The sequence below is a fragment of the Molossus molossus genome, unplaced genomic scaffold, assembly GCF_014108415.1.
Source record: "Molossus molossus isolate mMolMol1 unplaced genomic scaffold, mMolMol1.p scaffold_m16_p_3, whole genome shotgun sequence".
Taxonomy (NCBI): domain Eukaryota; kingdom Metazoa; phylum Chordata; class Mammalia; order Chiroptera; family Molossidae; genus Molossus; species Molossus molossus.
This window is the reverse complement of record NW_023425366.1, coordinates 54,486,757-54,505,299: the sequence shown is the minus strand read 5'-3', so window position 1 is coordinate 54,505,299 and position 18,543 is coordinate 54,486,757. Positions and strand designations below refer to the sequence as shown.

The window sequence follows — 18,543 nt, the reverse complement described above, 5'->3', positions numbered from 1 at the left end:
TCATTCACTCTGCCAATCTGTCTTTTAATTGGTGTATTTAGAGGAATTATTGACTTTGTGGGGTTTAAGTCTGTCATTTTATTGTTTGTTTTTTGTTTGATCCCTGCTAATTATTTAATTATTCCTCTCTCTCTCTCTCTCTCTCTCTCTCTCTCTCTCTCTCTCTCTCTCTCCTTCATGTGGGTTATTTGAACATTTCTTAAAAATCTATTTTGAGCCCTGGCCAGTTTGGCTCAGCGGTTAGGGCGTCGACCTGCGGTCCTGAGAGACCCGGGTTCGGTTCCCGCTAAGGGCACGTACCTCGGTTGCAGTTTGTCCCCGGCCCTGGTGGGTTGTGCGGGTGGCAGCCACTCGATGTGTTCCTTTCACATCGATGTTTCTCTCTCTCTCTTTCTCTGTTCCTCTCTCTCCCTCCCACTCTACCTGAACAAAGAATGGAAAAATGCCCTTGGGCGAGGATTAAAAAAAAAATCTATTTTGATTTATTTAGTGTTTTTGAGTATATCACTTTGTATAGTTTTCTTAGTGATTACTTTAGGTATTATAATATACACACATAACTCATCATAGTCTGCTGGTATATGATGTTTTATCACTTTGAATGAAGTATAGAAACATTATTTCCATTTAGCACCCCTTACTATCCTCACTTTTAAAATACAATATTCCTGTTTTTATATAAGTTGATCACTGCATCAGAAAATATTATTTTTGTTTCATTTAATTCTTTTTAACATAAAACACAAAGAACAGGTTCACTCTGCTGGTAGAACAAAATGAATCACTTTTAATGTATACCACTGCCTAATAACATTGATACCAAACGAATATATGAACCTGGCTTCCCACTTAAACTTCTGGAGAGCAAAGTATTAGTGGAGGATTCCATACAACTGTGCCACCTTAGCTGGTCTTACAGATGGCTGAGCCCCATTGCTGAAGCAATAGATTCCATCTTCTTTCAATTCCTAGCGCAATTCCCTGAACCCTTTCCTCCTCCTTCTCTACATCATTCTCAGGACCAAACGTTAAGGGATACTAAACCCAGGTCACCACAAACAACTTCTAACATTCAGAATTGGTAAAATGTAAATCAATCCTGTTATATTCTCCAGCTAACTTCATTTCCATTAAAAGAAAAAAAAAAAAAAGGTTGAATAAATATTTAAAGAATATCTGTTTGAAAGGGCACCTAATTATTAGCCCGCCCATGGCTCTCACTTGATTTATCTCCTTCATACTAATTTAAACTTAACCTTTGCCACTGTCAGCAATTCTTCCACTCACTTTTTAGTAACTCCCTGGTACATTCTCTAAATTATTCTCTCTCTTTTCAAAGCCCAAATCTCCTTCTCTCAGGCTCTTTTGATTATTTCCTAATGTAACAGGGAAACTTGAAGGTAACTGATTCGAGCTAACTCAGCATCCCATGCTCCCCTTGAAACTTCCTCCAGTGTCAGAGAGAAAGCATGTCTCTCATTTTCAGTGCCAGCTCCGCTGCTCAAGCTACTGAGCTCAGCCTTTTAACTCTTAGGTTAATTCCTAGGATGCCATCCTTCTCTCTGGCATCTTAAGGCTTTTGCTCACTAGTAGCCAATTTTGCCTTCATATGTATGTAGATTTACCCTGTCATCACCTTCAAAAACTTTATCTTGGGTCTTCTACTCATGTCCAATTACCTTCCTTCATTTGTGTCATATTCCTCATGATCTTATACCTGCCCCTATTCCTAATACCAATTTCTTCAGTAATCCCTTGCAGTTTTTTTTTTTTTTTTAATTATTATTCTTTTCTGGAGGGTGAAGCAACTACGGGATGACTTGCAGTGTGATTTCTAACAACTTAGTCAATAAAAAATGCTCAATGTAAGGGTGCCAGGTGACTTTCTTCTAATACTATTCAGCAGCATTTACTCACTTCATTTCCCACAACATTTTGCTTAATTTAATACAATTTATGGATTTATAAAATCTTACCTCCTATGGTATCTATAAAACAATAGCATTTCACCTTCCATCCATAACAATGTGAATTGATTAATATTGTATTTAGACTTCTATTCTTCTTTTTTACCTTCCCAAAATTCCATATCCCCAGGCCTTCCAATATCACCAATTCTGGTTCTGGAGTTAGTCAATCAACAGTCTTTCTGATCAGTCTCCAACCTGTTATTGAATCCAGCATCCATTTATTTGTCTTCAGAATCTTTGCCATAGTCATTCCATTTCAATGCCTTGGCTCATGTAGCATAGTCCATGTGGAATGCCTTCCTCTGTGCCAATCCAAATCCAATGTACCCATCCTTCAAGGTCAGCTAAAGTCCTAATTCTTCCATCAAACCTTTGCCAAGGGTTGCAATATATTAAAGCCTTTGTCTAAAATCACACTAGACTTGCAACCTGCTTGACAAAATAGTACCTAATCATCTATAGTTAGCTCAAATATGTAGGCCTTGTTTTATCAACTATCCCTCTGAAAAGCATGAAGTTAAGTTTTTATTCTCTGACAGCCTACAGTGTGATGGACATACAGAAGTTGCTTAATGGACTTGTTTAATGGCTTAATACTAAACAAATACTATTAAAACAAGTAATAATGGCAATATTATGACATTGATAACTCCAGTTTGAGTGCAACTGAGGTTTTTAATGAATTACTTAGAAGGCTTCAGGCAGTATGACATAGTGGTTAAGAGTATAAGCCCAGGCTGGCTGGGTTTAAATCTTGGCTCTATCACCTACTGGCTAAGTGACCTTGGGAAGGTTAATTAACATCTTTGTGCCTTAATTTTCTTTCCTGAAAATACAGGAACATAACAGTACCTACCACACGGAGTAATTATGAAGATCCATTGAATTATTTTGGATACTTCAAACAATTTCTGGTATATAGAAATTGCTCCATGAATGGCACCTATTGGTAAACGTTCATTACACATAGAATGATAGTATCTCAGAACTAAAAGAACCTTTGTTTTATAAGTGAACAAGTTGAGGAATAAAGGTAAAATGATTGGCACAAGGTCATATAGCTATTTGGAGACAGTCAGGAAACCATCTGTCCTGACTTCCATTCAGTGTTTATTTTTTTTTCTCTCCAAGGATTCTATATCTGAACATGGAATTGAAAGATAAAAGTTTAGAATTGAAAGGGACATACAAGGCTCTCTAGTTCAACTTTCCCATAAGGGATCATACTGCATGAGCACTTGTCATAAACCTTTCATCTTTTCTGACAGCACCATTTCACAGAAGTTTACTCACCCAGATAAAAAGATCTTGATAGAACCGGCACCATGGCTTCCAAATTAAGAAATACATGGGGGCTGGGAATAGATGCCAAGGTCAGGTCCCCTGAGTTCAGATGACTATCAGTACATGAAGTCAATTTTAATGTTCATCTTTTGAAAAATAATAATTCTTTTTCAGGGAAAACATTGTCTGGAATACTCATTAAAAAGCTGTGATTCAGGTCATCCCACACATACATGAATGTTTTGCAGATAAGCTTCCTGGTAGGAATCTGAAATAATTTTGATGAACTCTGAACACTACCCTTTAGCAGCCAGAAAAACACACAGGGGCCAACTATCCATACCAGGCTGAAGGTTTCAGCTTTCTGTGTGGTTCTCTGGAACAATATTCAGCCTGGTTGTGAAATCAGCTGCACTAGGATTTTAAAATTCAATCTAGCAAATACACACTCTCAAGAGGAATTGCAGTAATAAAAGATTGCTATTAAATGGGCACAAATAAACCTGTGAGAAAGATTCTCTCATCAGATGCAATAGCATGCTATTCTCTGTCTTAATTCAATGCTAAGAGATTTAATTTCTCTTTAAAGCCAGTGAAGTTGCCGTGTGTAACAGTAGCAATAAGGAAGGAGGCTGAACTGAGGAATTATGTGTCCATAAGGAATGTGCATCCACTTCTACTTCCTCCATCCTTCAAGCAAGACTCAGGGATCCACATTTGCTGTATATGTTATTTAAAATGCCTGATTGTACTTATGGACTCTGAGTTTTTTGGCTTAGAATTTTGACCCTCAAAACAAGGAGGTCCCATTACTTGAATCTGAAAGTTGAATTACCTTGTTTATTGAAAACTGAACAGGTAGCCTCCGCTAATCTCACAGCAGAGGCATCATTCCTGTTTCGTGCTTCCATAGCATTTTACTTATATCTCTAACTTTATTCATGATCATCTGACTTGTCACACCTAGTTGTATGTTTCCTTTGTAGGTGATACACTCCTGATGAGAGAATTAGTGTCTCATTTATCTCTGTATTCTCCCAGAGCCTTACAGTATCTTGGACATAATAGCTGCTCAATAAATGCTTTGATATTTAGTTTTAATAATACATATGTCAAACATTTCTCAATTACACAATATTATTACTGGATTCTCATCTTTAACATACTCTTTCCTTCCTATTTCTGAGAACTCTTGCCTTTGAAACATGACAAAAGGTTTTAGCACTGTAATTGAGCTGGAAACATAAGCAGTAAGGGAGTACCTAACAATTATTTGCTGAATTTTAACTATGAAAACTTGTAGAGGTTTCTTTTGAGCTCTCAGTTGTTTAAGGGGACCCATTTATCTCAGCTGGGCAGAGGAAAGGAAAAAAAAAACAACAGAGAGAATTGACTAGGAGAGTAACCCAGAAAGACTACTATACCTTCTAGAAAAAAAAGACACAGTATCCAAGTCCTAACTTCAGGACCCATAAGCATGTTGGGATCATGGCATTCCCTTTTCTTTTTAACATTTTTTTCTGAGAAATTGTCAGTTTGATGATAAAGAAACATTTAATTCATGTTCATTAGGCTCACAGACACAACTGGCTATGTAATTTGTAGGGCCCTGTTGAAAATAAAAATGCAGAACCCCTTTTTAAAAAATTATTGAGAATTTCAAGATGACGACAGCAGAACATTAAGGCAAGTTGTGCCCTTTTAAGCATAGGGTCATGTGGGACTCTACAGGTCTCATTTCTGTGAAGCCAGCCTTGTCTTGTCCTGTCTTCAAAGAGCTTCCTATAGTGAAAAGCAAAAGGTCTGTATTTAGGGATAGAAGCTACAATTCAATTATATACAAGGGGCTACAGGAAACTAGCAGTTCGTAATTTTGTAAAATCATCCCAGGGAAGGTGACAGTTAAACTAATTTTTGAGGGAGCAATGACAGGGAAGAAACATATTTTATCCCAAAGGAAGGCAGACTTCACCAAATTTCAGGAATAGGGTTACTTTCAAGGAGGGTGGAGCAAATTAACATGAGGATGACATAATTGAGATTGAGAGTGGAAAGAGGCAAAAGCCAAATATATGGGGGAAGGGGTTGAACAATTATTAAGTGCCTACTGTATGCCAAATTTGTTTCCTCCGTGTCATAATTTTAAACACAACAATCTTGTAAATAAACCGTTCTATTTTACAAACAGGTTAGTTTAGGCCCAGGGTAGTGAGGTTCAAAGGGTTTGGTATACATTAGGTATCCAATAAATATTTGAGGAATGACTGGTGGGTCTGACTTAAGGCCCAGGACTCCTAACCCCTCAGCCAAGCTGACTCTTAAGAGTGCTTTTAACCCACCTGTGGTCCCTTCTGCGTCTCGCCAGAGGCCAAAGGTACCTACCCTGCTCTCGCCCCGCCCCTCATTTTCACCTGCCGGAAATTGAGAGGCAGAAGTACTTCCGGGATAGAAAAGGTCGCCCTGGCAAGATGGCGGCCCCCTTGGAGCTCAGTTGCTGGGGAGGGGGCTGGGGGCTCCCATCGGTGCACAGCGAGTCCTTGGTGGTGATGGTGAGGCCGCCTCTCGGGCCCGGGGGACAGAAGGGGCGGGGCCAGAGGCGCGAGGTGGCCGGGCCGGTACCGGCGGCTCGTAGCGGTTCCCTGCCGGGCCGAGGCCGGCGTGGCGCTGCTCGCTGCACCGCCCCGGGCTCCCTGCGGTTGAGTTACAACCTGGCCTGTGACCTCACTGGGGCGTGGCGGGAGACCCACCGCTGTTCCGCGTGGCTCCGAGTTGTTATTCTCATTCTTGCAAAGCTATCTGGGCGGTAGACTGGAAGCACAAAGCAGGGGACGCGCCTCCGCATCCCCCAGATCTTTTGGGGAACAAGGTTCCCCAGAGCTGGGTAGTGGCGCGCGTGCTCCCCGCGCTAGAAATCGGGGGAAGGGACGCGCCCCCGTGTCAGGCGGTTCTGTCTTTGGGGAACCCGGCTGTGAAGTAAAGCGGCTCTGCAGATTTGCATTACGTACTCAAGTCTAAAATGTTTTATTACAAACTCTGTTTCAGGCTTACGCCAAATTTTCTGGTGCACCCTTGAAAGTCAATGTCATAGATAACACCTGGAGAGGTTCAAGAGGTACAGTGTAAACTTTAAACACCCCTTCTTGCCTTCTTTAAGGGCCTCCCCCTCCCCACGTCAAAGCACTGAGGCATATAGCCAATAACTACCCTGGGATTTTAGTTTCTTTTTACCATGACCTTGGCTGTGTTTTGCTTATGATTTGATCATTCTGAATAATATTTCAAAGTGCAAGTCAAATCAGTGGAAATTATGAGAAATGAAAAATGTTCTCTCGAAATGCTTTTTGTGAAATTGCAAAAAACCAAGATGAGCTTATTCATTTCCCCCCTCCAAATGTTCATTTGGTATAGTTTCTAGAGTATTGGAGTCTCTTAAGAGGAAATAAAAATGTTTCCTTGTATATAAACTGTTTTGTTTTTTTATTATAGGAGATGTACCAATTTTGACCACTGAAGACAGCATTGTTTCTCAACCAGCAAAAATACTAAACTTTTTAAGAAAACAGGTGGGTGGTTCCTTTTGATGAAGTAGATTGTTGATCCCTGCATGTTGCTTTAAACACACACACACACACACACACACACACACACTAAGGTTTGTGGATTTTTCAAAAATTCTTTTTTGCCAAGTCAGTACACATTGGAGATAGCTGGGGTTTAATATAAGAAGAGACTTGAGAACTTATTGCTCTAAATCATGAGTTGTACTGTGATTTGAAAGTCATAAAGTGAGGTATAGTCCATTTATATTTTCATGCACTTTGCTTGGATTTTATTTAAGTTTAGCTATAAGAAAATTTAATTTAGCCATCTTTGCTTTTATACTTATTGATATGATTGTCAGTTTAGCTACAAACTGCCTACACATTTTGTGCTAGGTATGACAGCTGAGGTCCCAGCAACTATTTATTTTATTTTTAAAAAAACACTTAACTGGCCCTGGCCGGTTTGGTTCAGCGGTTGGAGTGTCGGCCTGAGGTCCAGAGAGACCCGGGTTCGGTTCCCGCTAAGGGCGCGTACCTCGGTTGCAGTTTGTCCCTGGCCCAGGTTGGTCGTGCCGGTGGCAGCCACTTGATGTGTCCCTTTCACATAGATGTTTCTCTCTCTCTCTCTTCCTGTCTCTCCTTCCCACTCTACCTGAACAAGAAATGGAAAGATGTCCTTGAATGAGGATAAAAAAACAAACAAAAAAAAACACTTAACAGCCCTGGCCAGTTTTGCCCAGTGGTTAGAGCGTTGGCCCACGGACCAGAGAGTCCCAGGTTTGGTTCCCGCTAAGGGCACATACCTCAGTTGCAGTTTGTCCCCAGTCCCGGTTGGGGTTATGGGGGTGGCAACCAGTTGAAGTGTCACTCTCGCATTGATGTTTCTCTCTCTTCCTCCCTCTCATCCTCATGCTCTATCTGAATATAAATGCAAAAATGTCCTCTGGTGAGGATTAAAAAAACCACTTAACTGCCCAGGACGGTTTGGCTCAGCGGTTGGAGCATTGACCTGTGGACCAGAGTCCCAGGTTCAGTTCCCACTAGGGCCACGTACCAAAAAAAACACAACAAAAAAAACCATTTAATTGATAGTTGCAGTTAAGTGTTTTATGAAATACTGTATTCAAGATATTTTAACATGTAAAGATATTTATAATGTATTCAAAATGTACAAACATGTAAAGATTTATATAAATGGAAAAGTTATTGGTTTCTTTAAAAAAAGCTATCATTGGTTTTGCTAATACTTTTAAATTTTTTCTGGTGATTTTGTTTTTAGAGTGAAGAGAGAGAGAGAAAGGAAAGACAGAAAGATGGAAGGAAGGAAGGGAGGGAGGGAGGGAGAAAAGAAAAAGAAAGAAAGAGAGAGAGAAAGAAAAGAAAGAAAGAAAGAAAGAAAGAAAGAAAGAAAGAAAGAAAGAAAGAAAGAGGGAGGGAGGAAGGAAAGACAGGCAGACAGAAAGAAAGGGGAGGGGGTGGGGGAGGGGAGGGAGATGTGAGAGAGAAACATCTATTGGCTGCCTCTAGCAGGCACCCCCCACCAGGGATCCAACTGGGAATTGAGCCTGCCACTTTTTTTTAAATCCTCACATGAGGATATTTTTCCATTGTTGTTTTTGTTTTTTTTTTTAAGATAAAATGAGAGGGAGGGAGAGAAAGAGAGAAATATCGATGTGAGAAAGACACATTGGTTGCCTCCCACATGACCCCAGCTGGGGCCAGGGATCCTTCCTAATCTAAACCAACCCAAGTGTGTCCCCTTGATGGGAATCAAACTTGTGACCCTTCATTCCGTGGGCCAGTGCTTTAACCGCTGAGCCAAATCGGCCAGGGTGAACCTGGCACTTTTTGGTGTATACTCTCCAACAGAGCCACAGTGGCCAGGGCCACTTTTTTTTTTTTAAAGAAATATGGCAACAAAATTTAGAATAGTTCCTTTCTTTTTTCGTGGGGGAAAAATGTAACCAGTTAAAACTTTTTCCTTACTAGTAACAAAAATAATAATAGCTTCTATTTAATAAGTTTGTACTAAACTGGTCATTAACAATTACTGAAATAGTAGTAGTGAATGAAAAATAATAACAGTTATTGACTTTACTGTGTGCATGATGCTATGCTAAGAACTTTATTTGCATTAAGCAACATTGTCATTAAATTTGTATTTCTTTTTCACTCTTTTAATATCACATTTGCCATTTTTGAGGAAGAATAATAGGAATTCTAATTTATTTAGCTTCACTGTTTTGGAATGCTCTTGACTTTTGAGGTTTATTTTTCATTTTATATTTTTTAATAGAAATATAATGCTGATTATGAACTATCAGCAAAACAAGGGGCAGATACACTGGCTTACATTGCTCTTCTTGAAGAGAAGCTTCTTCCTGCAGTGGTGAGCATTGGTGAATATTATAATATTTTAGTGATCTACTGAAAATGTACTTAGTCTATTTAGAAGAAGAATAATGAGAAGGGCTTAAGAGAGGAAATTTCATTTATGTATTAATCTTGATTCTTTCATGTTCTTGTGAGACTGGATTCTATTAGACATTCAACCAGTGTGCAAAACAATAAAGTGAAAGATAATGTCATTTTGGAAATAAAAAGTCTTTGTGGAAGATGGAGTTTGTTGTTCCATGTATAGAATTGGGTGAACTGGAATCCATTCATTCAGCAAATATTTAGTGAGCACTACTATGTGCTAGGCCTTGTTCTGGGTGCTTGGGATATAATAATCCACAAAACTCATGTTTAGAATCTTGTTTAATCTTTCAGTGTTTCTAACTGGAAAATTTGTATGAAGTCCCTTCACACAAAGATATTTATGAAAAACTTGCACATCGATTGAGTGATCTTTCTTTTAATAAAAGAACATCCTTGTGGTGCTTTTTTTCGCTTCTTTTGCAGCTTCACACTTTCTGGGTTGAGAGTGACAATTACTTTACTGTGACAAAGCCATGGTTTGCTTCACGAATTCCCTTTCCCTTGAGTTTGATCCTTCCTGGGAGAATGTCTAAGGGAGCACTGACCAGGATTCTCCTGACCAGAGGAGAGCCTCCCCTCTACCACCTCCGAGAAGTGGAAGCACAGGTATGGGCACAATTACTCCCGAGGAGGGACAGGGGAGGTAGCAGAGAAGAACTATCTAGACATACCTGCCTAAAAAAGAGCATCTTTCCTACCTCTGAGATGTAATGTCATCCTTACTAGATATACAGAGATGCCAAGGAGTGCCTAAATCTTCTGTCAAACAGATTGGGAACATCTCAGTTTTTCTTTGGAGACACGTGAGTACATTCCCTTAAAAATCATTTTGATGTTTTGTGTGCATATAGTCAATGAGCAAATTATTTAAAGCAAGTCCTCTTGTCTTCCCACTCCCTTAGTGAGTTTTTCACTTAAAAAACATTTAATGGATTTTTTACTATGGGAAACTTTCTGTTGGTGGTAATCTAACATTGACTTAATATACTGCGTTTGTGGATTGAAAATTTCTAGGACTACTCCCACCATGTCCCCAGTCCCTGTATAACACTTGTGAGTAAAAATGAATCTTAATTTACAACTGAGTTTTCTTGTAAATAGAATAAATGGGTAGAGTATTAAAAAAACTACCAAGTAAAAGTCTACTTGCATCATTACTATAAGCTAAAATGGGTAGTAAACCTTTTAAAGGACTAAATTGTATACTTCAAAATTGACTAATATATTTGAGAAAACATTTTTTAATAATCCCAAGTTAATATTTTCTTATGTGCTTCTAAAAAATCCTGCATTTATTTTTAGGCCTTCTACCTTGGATGCCTATGTGTTTGGTTTTCTTGCACCTCTTTATAAAGTACGCTTCCCTAAAGTTCAGCTACAAGAACATTTGAAACAGCTTTCCAACCTGTGTCGCTTTTGTGATGACATCCTAAACACTTACTTTAGGCTTAGTCTTGGAGGTAAGCTGGCTCTTCTTCAGCTAATCTTTGTTTCTATAGAGTATTTGCGTATTCTCCTAAAGATGTATGAGCAAGATTCATTGTTTATTAAAGAAGTTTGTGTATTGTCTTTAAATACTAGTTTATAGCGCTTCAAGAAGTTGATTTTTCCAACTTTATTTTTATTTCCATAAGTTAGTTCTTATTTAAATAGAGAAATGAATATTTGTGTTTTGTCTGTTCTTTTAGATTTTACACATTTCTTGCTTCTTATTTTTCTTTAAATATTGCCCCTTTGAAGTGGGTCATTTTCTTCTAAAAGATTAAACCACAGGTATTTATTGAGGTATTTACTAAGATAGCATATTTCCTAATGCAAATGGGCAATTACTTTAAATGTTGCTTCTAGCATTTTCCTGCGTGAACAGAAATCAGTAGCAGATTGATTTTGGTGAGGTACACCCCCATGATTCCACTACTTGAAAACTGATTGCATCAGACTGGAGGTATTGTAAACAGAGGGCACTTATCATTTAGGATATGATTCGTTGGGAGTGTAAAACCTTATGCTTAAGTGATTGGGATACTAAATTTGTATTGGGGAAGTTGACAGAAATTCTTTTAAGAAACAGGAGCTATAAGGATAGCTAGCTGAGTGACAGCTTATTTTTTATGGGTGGTTATGTGTTTTGTATATAGGAAGGAGTTAGTAGTTTGGGAGTCATGAAATTAATTAACATTCAACTCTGTTACTTTGAAGCAGTGGTTGGCAGATCTGTCTATAGGACAAATACAAAATCTTGGGTCCTACCAGATTTACCAAATTAGAATTTCTTAGGGATAGATCCTAGGAATCTGTATTTTTTTTTTTTAAGTTCCCTTTGGGTGTCAGGTGGATTCCTATTTGGGACTCACTGCCTTAGAAAGCTATGCAAATAGTTGTAACTAAAGACCTATTTGGAATGGGTGTGGGAAAGGCACGACTTAAATTTGAGAAGAAAATGAGGACTGCTGTGCTCTTTTACTAATTACTTAGGCTAGCTGCATCTCATTTGGCCTACGTGTCTACGCTGTGGACACATTTAGTCTTTTTGTTTATGGTTTGGTTTTGGGGCATTACATTCCCACTTAAGTTTGCCATTGAACCCAGAATGGTTTTTCTCTTTGCCTTCTTGTTTGGAGGGTGGGCCACTTGGGAGGGTGGATAGACTCAAATTCTTTTAATCTAAACAGCTTTAAAGGCTTTCAAAATTTCCTGTCTTTCTGATTTCTGTCCCTGGCTTCTTAGGCATCTCTCCTGCTGGACAAGAAACGGTAGATGCAAATCTGCAGAAACTCACACAGCTTGTAAATAAGGAATCCAACTTGATTGAAAAGGTCAAGTTTATTTCAATCATTTTTTAATAGTAATTTGGTATTTTCCTTTCTGCAGTTAATATTGTAATTTAGGTTATGAATGACCTTTACCTTTAAAAGGTTAATTTTTTTTAAAAAACCTGTTTAAATATACATTTACTAAGGTTATATAGTATAATATAGTACTTTGAAGCCAGAAGTGGCCCTGATAGCTTTGGTTTAAGATCTGATATTGGTATTGGGTTTACTTTAACCACACAATTAGTATTTTTCTAGTTGAGAGACCCAAAAGCTTGGCTTGAAAAAAAAAAATGAAAATAAAAAATAAATAATTTGCTTGCTTGTCTGCTTCTGCCTCTGAAGGTTAACATTTTTGGGGATTGGAAGCATCTGTGCTTATCCTTTCTTGTTAATTGTATTATGTCTTATTTTTTTCTTCCACATAAACTGTTTTATATTTTCTCCTTCCTGTTCTTTTCTGTTTTAAATGTCCACGATTTTTTTTTAATCACTGTGGATGTTTTGCCATTTTGGGGTTTTCATTTGGTGAGAGAGAGATTGAGGAACTGGGGAGGCAAGAGAGGCAACAATGGAAATTTCAAGGGTGCTTCCAGTTGGGAAACTATAAGAGAGTTCTGTGTATTTTCCCAAGTATCTGGTAAACTTGCTTATTTCCTTATACAAATGAATAACAATACTTAATTTTTTCACAAGCTAATGGGGCAGTGTAGCCTCATAACACTGGCTAGCAGTAAGAGGTTCTGTGTTGTAGGAGCTTTGTCTCGTTTAATCCTCACAACAGCTCTGTGAGTATAGGTCCTTTATCATCTCCATTTTACGGATAAGGATACTGAAACTTCTTGAGGATCTTATGTCACCTGCCCAAGGTCATTCAGGCAAAGAAAGTTAGAGATGTTATCTGAACCCTAGAAAGTGGACTCCAGCCCTGGCCGGTTTGGCTCAGCGGTTAGAGCGTCGGACTGCGGTCCGGAGAGACCCGGGTTCGGTTCCCGCTAAGGGCATGTACCTTGGTTGCAGTTTGTCCCCGGCCCTGGTTGGGTCGTGTGGGTGGCAACCACTCGATGTGTCGCTTTCATGTCGATGTTTCTCTCTCTCTCTCTCCCTCTCACTCTATCTGAACAAAATATCGAAAAATGTCCTCGGATGAGGATAAAAAAAAAAAAAAGAAAGTGGACTCCAGCATGGGCTCTGCGGTCGGCCGGCCAGCTAACTCATGAACGACATTGTGTATCCATTCCTAGCGGCGCTAGGAGCCAGGTGTATCACTGCCACTCTCTGTAATGACTGTTCTGTTTCTCTTATTGCATTTCATGTGTTATAACTTGAGAAGTAAGTAAAACTGAGCAGTAAAATTGTAAGAGTTCATTACTAAAGTTTGGGTAAGCTGAATAAAAAGTTAGTTTGTTTTCATTCTTTGTCCAACCCAGTAAATCTCATGAGAGGAAGTATATTGAATGTTAAGTATGGATAATGGAAAGATTACTGAGACTATTTTAGACACTTACATACTAGATGAAGGCTGTCCAGTATCATTCCCATTTTCTACATATGGCACATTCATGATAGACATGTGAACAGAACCCCATGAGATACCTACATATGCAGAAAGTGGAACCCAGAGGCCCTGTCACCACCTTATATACTTCATCTTGAGTTATCATCAATGTATGAATGTTTTCTGACCCTCTCTCAGCACTGCCCCCACCCCTTCATACCTGCTTTTCGGTTTGGTTTACTGTTTGCTACAAGACATTAGAGCAACAGATTCTAATGGCTACTGCTCACTGTTTGGACAGAACATCTAGAGTTTTTAAAAAAAGAGTTATGTTTCAGGAACTTAGATTTTGCAAGGAAAAAAAAAGATACCTTAACACAATTGATTCAAGTAGTTCACTGGAGATACTTTTTTTCATTGGCTAATTAAAAGTTAATCTTTTATTCTCTTTCCTGTCCAACAAATCCTGTGTACTTCTGCTGAAACATTTCCACTTTGCTTTACAAGAGCATCTTGAGAAGATAAGGGAAAGTTTTGTTATGCACATATTCAAAACTAAAAACATGCATATCAAGTGGATAGAAAGATGCTATATTCTGTTGGTTTTGGATCTTTGATGGCAGCTGCCTTCTAGTCTTTTTATGAAGTTAAACTGACAGTGAGCTCAACACTAGGACCTGAGTCTTATGCTCTGTTTGCAGGGTGCTCTGAGTTTTCTAAGATCTCAGTTCTAAATAATCCCTCTCCTAGTATTCCAGGGATGCTAATATTCTCCTTAGGGTAAGTCTGAAACTCCTGGACATATTTTCAGCTGTTTCATATTTTGTTTCTCTAGAGCAGGCTTAGAACTGATCCAGTGTTTGAAATGCCTCTGGATTAGGCCTAAAGAATGTATCCTTGTTTCTCTTTTCCTAGCTTCCTGTGGTCTAAATTCTCTCACTCTGAAAGAGCTGGTCTTTTTGAGTAGAGTACAGGTCATTTTCATTGAGGCAATGAAGTAGTTGAAAGAATAATAGTGTTGGAATAACACCCGGGTTCAAATTTCACCTCTGATACTAGCTTTGCAGCTGAATGCAAATTCCTTAGCCATTCTGCGCTTCATTTATCTAATCTGTAAAATAGGGAATGATTGCATCTGCTTTTTTTTTCTCCTTCACCATGGTGTTGGGAAGATCAAATGAAGTATTGTATGTGAACAAACTTTGCAAACTGGAGCTTAGTATAACAGAAGTATTGCTTTTACTGTTAGAAGACCTCTTAAATCAGGTCATGTGATGGCTAAGTTCAACAGAACATTCATTTTGTAGAGTTACTATACTTTTTTTTTTTTTTTTTATCCTCACCTGAGGACATTTATCTTCAGATAGAGCGGGAGGGAGAGACGGAGGGAGAGAGAGAGAAACATCGATGTGAGACAGACACATTGAGTGGCTGCCACCCACACGACCTCAACCAGGGCTGGGGACAAACTGCAACTGAGGTACATGCCCTTAGCGGGAACCGAACCCAGGACTCTCTGATCCGTGGGCCGATGCTCTAACCGCTGAGCCAAACCGGCCAGAGCGAGTTATTATACTTTTGTGAAGGCACCAAAGATGAGCCATATTGCTTTTATACATATACTGAGTCAGCTGGTATTTGAGGTATGACATTTAGAATTCTTGAGAGATTATTTGCAAGAGAAAGGTTTCTCTGGCAGTCCTAGAAACATATGGTTCTGTACTCTTCTAGGCTATAGTTTGGATGGGGAGGTTGTAGTCCACATAAGTGGTGCCACAGTCATTAGTCAGATGTACCTTTTGTACTTTCCACAGATGGATGACAATCTTCGCCAAAGCCCTCAACTTCCTCCTCGGAGACTGCCAACACTTAAATTGACTCCTGCAGAAGAAGAAAGCGATTCCTTACAGCGGCTGTCACCCTGACAGGCAGCCTGCTTTGTGTCTGAGGTCATGATTGTTGCCATACTCTCTTATACTAAGTGGGCAAAGACAAAAAGAAAATGCCGCTAATAGGTATAAGGAAGACTCTAAAACGAGAAACTTTCTATGACATCTATTTTTTTAAATTAGGAAGCTTGTATTTTAGCTTGGCAATGCACTTTAAATACCAGCAAAGTAAATACTACATGAACTTCGGGGAAAAGAAAACACATTGTGTACTGTATGTATGTACATATATGTATAAAACCTGCCCTAATCTTGGCAGATGTTTGTCTTTGGTTCATATATTGCTGACCAAAAGCTACAATTCTGTTCTGAATGTGCACTCTTAATTTATTCAAGCTAATTTATTAATTTAGTGGTCTTAGACCAGTATAAATACCTGATATGTGGCTCTTTGTCTGAGGCCTTTTTTCTTCTGTTTAGAAATTTAATGCCTATTTTAGATATTAGGAAAAAAATTATCCTAATATTCAACTTACTTCCATAGAAAAGCCCATATTTAACTGTAAAAAAGCAATGAGGAATGTGCTTTTTAATTACGCTCTCATAAGACTAAACTTTTAGGGGGCTATTACCATATATACATATTAAGGGTGGTTATATATAATATTTATCTGACTATATGCACTTCAATATTACATTAGTATTTGCTGACATGTTCAATCTAGGTTAGTAAGGGCTCTTTCAGTTTATTGGGTGAATGTGGCAACTTTAGACCTATGTATTTATAGTATATCTTTAACTCCAGTCATATCTTTCTTGGATTGATTTCAGAACTGAATGTGTTGGTTATTGTTATTATGCCAGTCTTACTGAAACTTGCCCCATTCTTAGACACTACTCAAAAGGAACCCCCAGCAGAGTAATAGAAGTACCTACTGTGTGCTGGTTCAAGTTCATCATGCTTATCTCAGACCAGTGTTCTTTCATAAGAAGCATATCATGTGGTCAAAAGTTTTATGACAACTAATTATTTTTTTATGTAGTTTACAGTTGAAGGATCCAATGGAATCATCGGCAATAGCAGTACATTTTAAAGAATATTTTCTATTTATTGGTTGCTGAACTGTTAAAGGATTTGCTGTGCAAGTAATTTTACTTAAAATAGAATCTTATTTTAGTGGCTGAGGTGCTTCTGTTGTCCTAAAACCACTTCTGGGATTTATAAAATATAGGACTATGTTTTTGAATAGTGTCTTAAAAGATTACTATGGTGCTCAGCAAATCTTATCATGTCCTGCAGAAACCCACATATTAAGGAAGTAGCTTTGTAGTCAAGACTCGTCTAGTTTGAGCTAAGTGGAGCTCAGCTGTGTTTGACCTGCATCCTTTCAGTTTGTTCTGTATTTCAGTAGCTATTTATGCAGGAGTCTTTAAGACATTGTAAATATTCCTTCTTGAAGGTGAGAAACAAGGTGGTCTTCAAAATCTTGTTCATCTGTTTGGATGCATTTAGGGAAAGTAATTAATGAATTTCATATAAGATCAGGTGGGAGAGAGTGTGTGCATGTATTATGCATTAATCTTCTATTAGTCTACAGCAATCTGAAATCCATATGAAAATTCTATGTTGAAAATTGTGAGCAGAGGACTTTATTATCCTCTAGGATTGATGTATGTTGGAGGTGGATGATGAGCACATTAACCAGACATCTGTTTATGTTTCAGTCAGGGTTAGTCATTTTCAGTTATGATTTGTATTAAAAATTCCAAAAAGCATTTGAAGTGGCTTACAATTGTTAAACACATGTAAAACAGGATAATTAAGGTTAGTTTTGGAAAAATAAAAAAATTTGTGGGAGAAAGAGCTATACTAACACTAACAGATTATAAATTGAATGGTAAATTTAATTTTAAGTTTCTCCATAGGCCAAGTAAAAGGGTAATACTGGGCTATGTAAATTTTCCTGTCAATAAAACTGCTAATGTCTATGAATAGAAAAATGTATTTAAGTTTTTATAAGAATGTGGAAGATCATGTTCTTAAAACACAGACTTTAGCTGATAATAATACTGTAATGTTTTCTGTGTTGAAAATTTAATCAAAAAATGTCTTTTTAGAATAACAAGTATTTGTCCTTTTTTAGTAGAGAAGATGAGTGTAAATATGGTTTATTTCCTTTTGGTCATTCCTGCTCTGAACTGCCTTTAGCCTTACATTACATAGGCTGTGATGCTTCCAGGCTACTTCTAAGATGCAAAATGTGATGTAGATAGGTAAACATTTATATGTTGGTTTACTTCGTTGAGTTTTTTTGGGATAAGCCAGCGAGGTGCTAGGAAGCTGTCACTGAGCACAAACCACCGAAGAGATGCCACTTGTGTAGGAAGCTCTTGCAATGGAACAGTTTTCCAGACTGGACAGAGAGTGTGATCAGCCTGTCAAGATAAGCTGTTTGTATAAAGTTTGAGTTTGTTGAGATAAATGGTCTACTGTCTTAAACAAAATGCTGTGACCTACTTTCTTTTGGAGGTGATGGTGGAGAATAATATAAAAGGGACTATATTTGTGTTTATATTTGTTTGTGGTGTAGGATTAGAAAACTGGTCAGGTAAATTCCCATATGCTAAAGATCCCACATCAACTGTCGTAGTCATCCATAAGACTGACCATTCTTATAACACTAAAGAAACTGTAAAGAATGTTGAGGATAGTCATTTCTTCAAAGGTTTAATTGAAGTTTCACAGTGCCCCCCCCCCCCCCCAAAGTTGGCATTGACAAGCAAAACAATTTCAACTTAGGTATGTTTGTATTATTTTGGAGGCACTAAAGGATTGGAGATTTTATACTAACTCCAAAGCATTTTTATTTTCATTTGTAGTTTCTATTTATTTAATATTGCTAGATGTATAAATATGAAAGAATGGGGATGCTTATTTCAATCAGAGCTAAGTTATTTTCAGAAGTCTTCTAAAAATGGAAAACTAGACATTAAACAAGGCAAAAAATGGTAAGGATGATAGTATCTCAGAAAACCAATTTTTTTAAAGGCTTATGATAAAAGTTT

General features: G+C 38.1%; 1 protein-coding gene across 4 annotated transcripts in view; it reads left to right on the top strand.

The window, feature by feature from the left end:
- Positions 1–5,719: 5,719 nt before the first annotated feature.
- Positions 5,720–18,543, top strand: part of MTX3 (metaxin 3) — a 760,898-nt gene continuing 748,074 nt past the window's right edge. Inside the window, exons 1-10 of one of the 4 annotated variants that reach the window (XM_036279110.1) lie at positions 5,720–5,803; positions 6,297–6,366; positions 6,741–6,817; positions 9,093–9,185; positions 9,701–9,883; positions 10,004–10,080; positions 10,580–10,737; positions 11,126–11,222; positions 12,005–12,093; positions 15,403–15,429. In XM_036279110.1, the coding sequence (XP_036135003.1) occupies positions 5,723–5,803; positions 6,297–6,366; positions 6,741–6,817; positions 9,093–9,185; positions 9,701–9,883; positions 10,004–10,080; positions 10,580–10,737; positions 11,126–11,154 (768 nt within the window). In that variant the 5' untranslated portion in view covers positions 5,720–5,722 and the 3' untranslated portion in view covers positions 11,155–11,222; positions 12,005–12,093; positions 15,403–15,429. Of the gene's footprint in view, positions 5,804–6,296; positions 6,367–6,740; positions 6,818–9,092; positions 9,186–9,700; positions 9,884–10,003; positions 10,081–10,579; positions 10,738–11,125; positions 11,446–12,004; positions 12,094–15,402; positions 15,538–18,543 lie in introns of those variants that run through there. The other 3 variants (XM_036279109.1, XM_036279112.1, XM_036279111.1) reach the window with 3 other exon arrangements.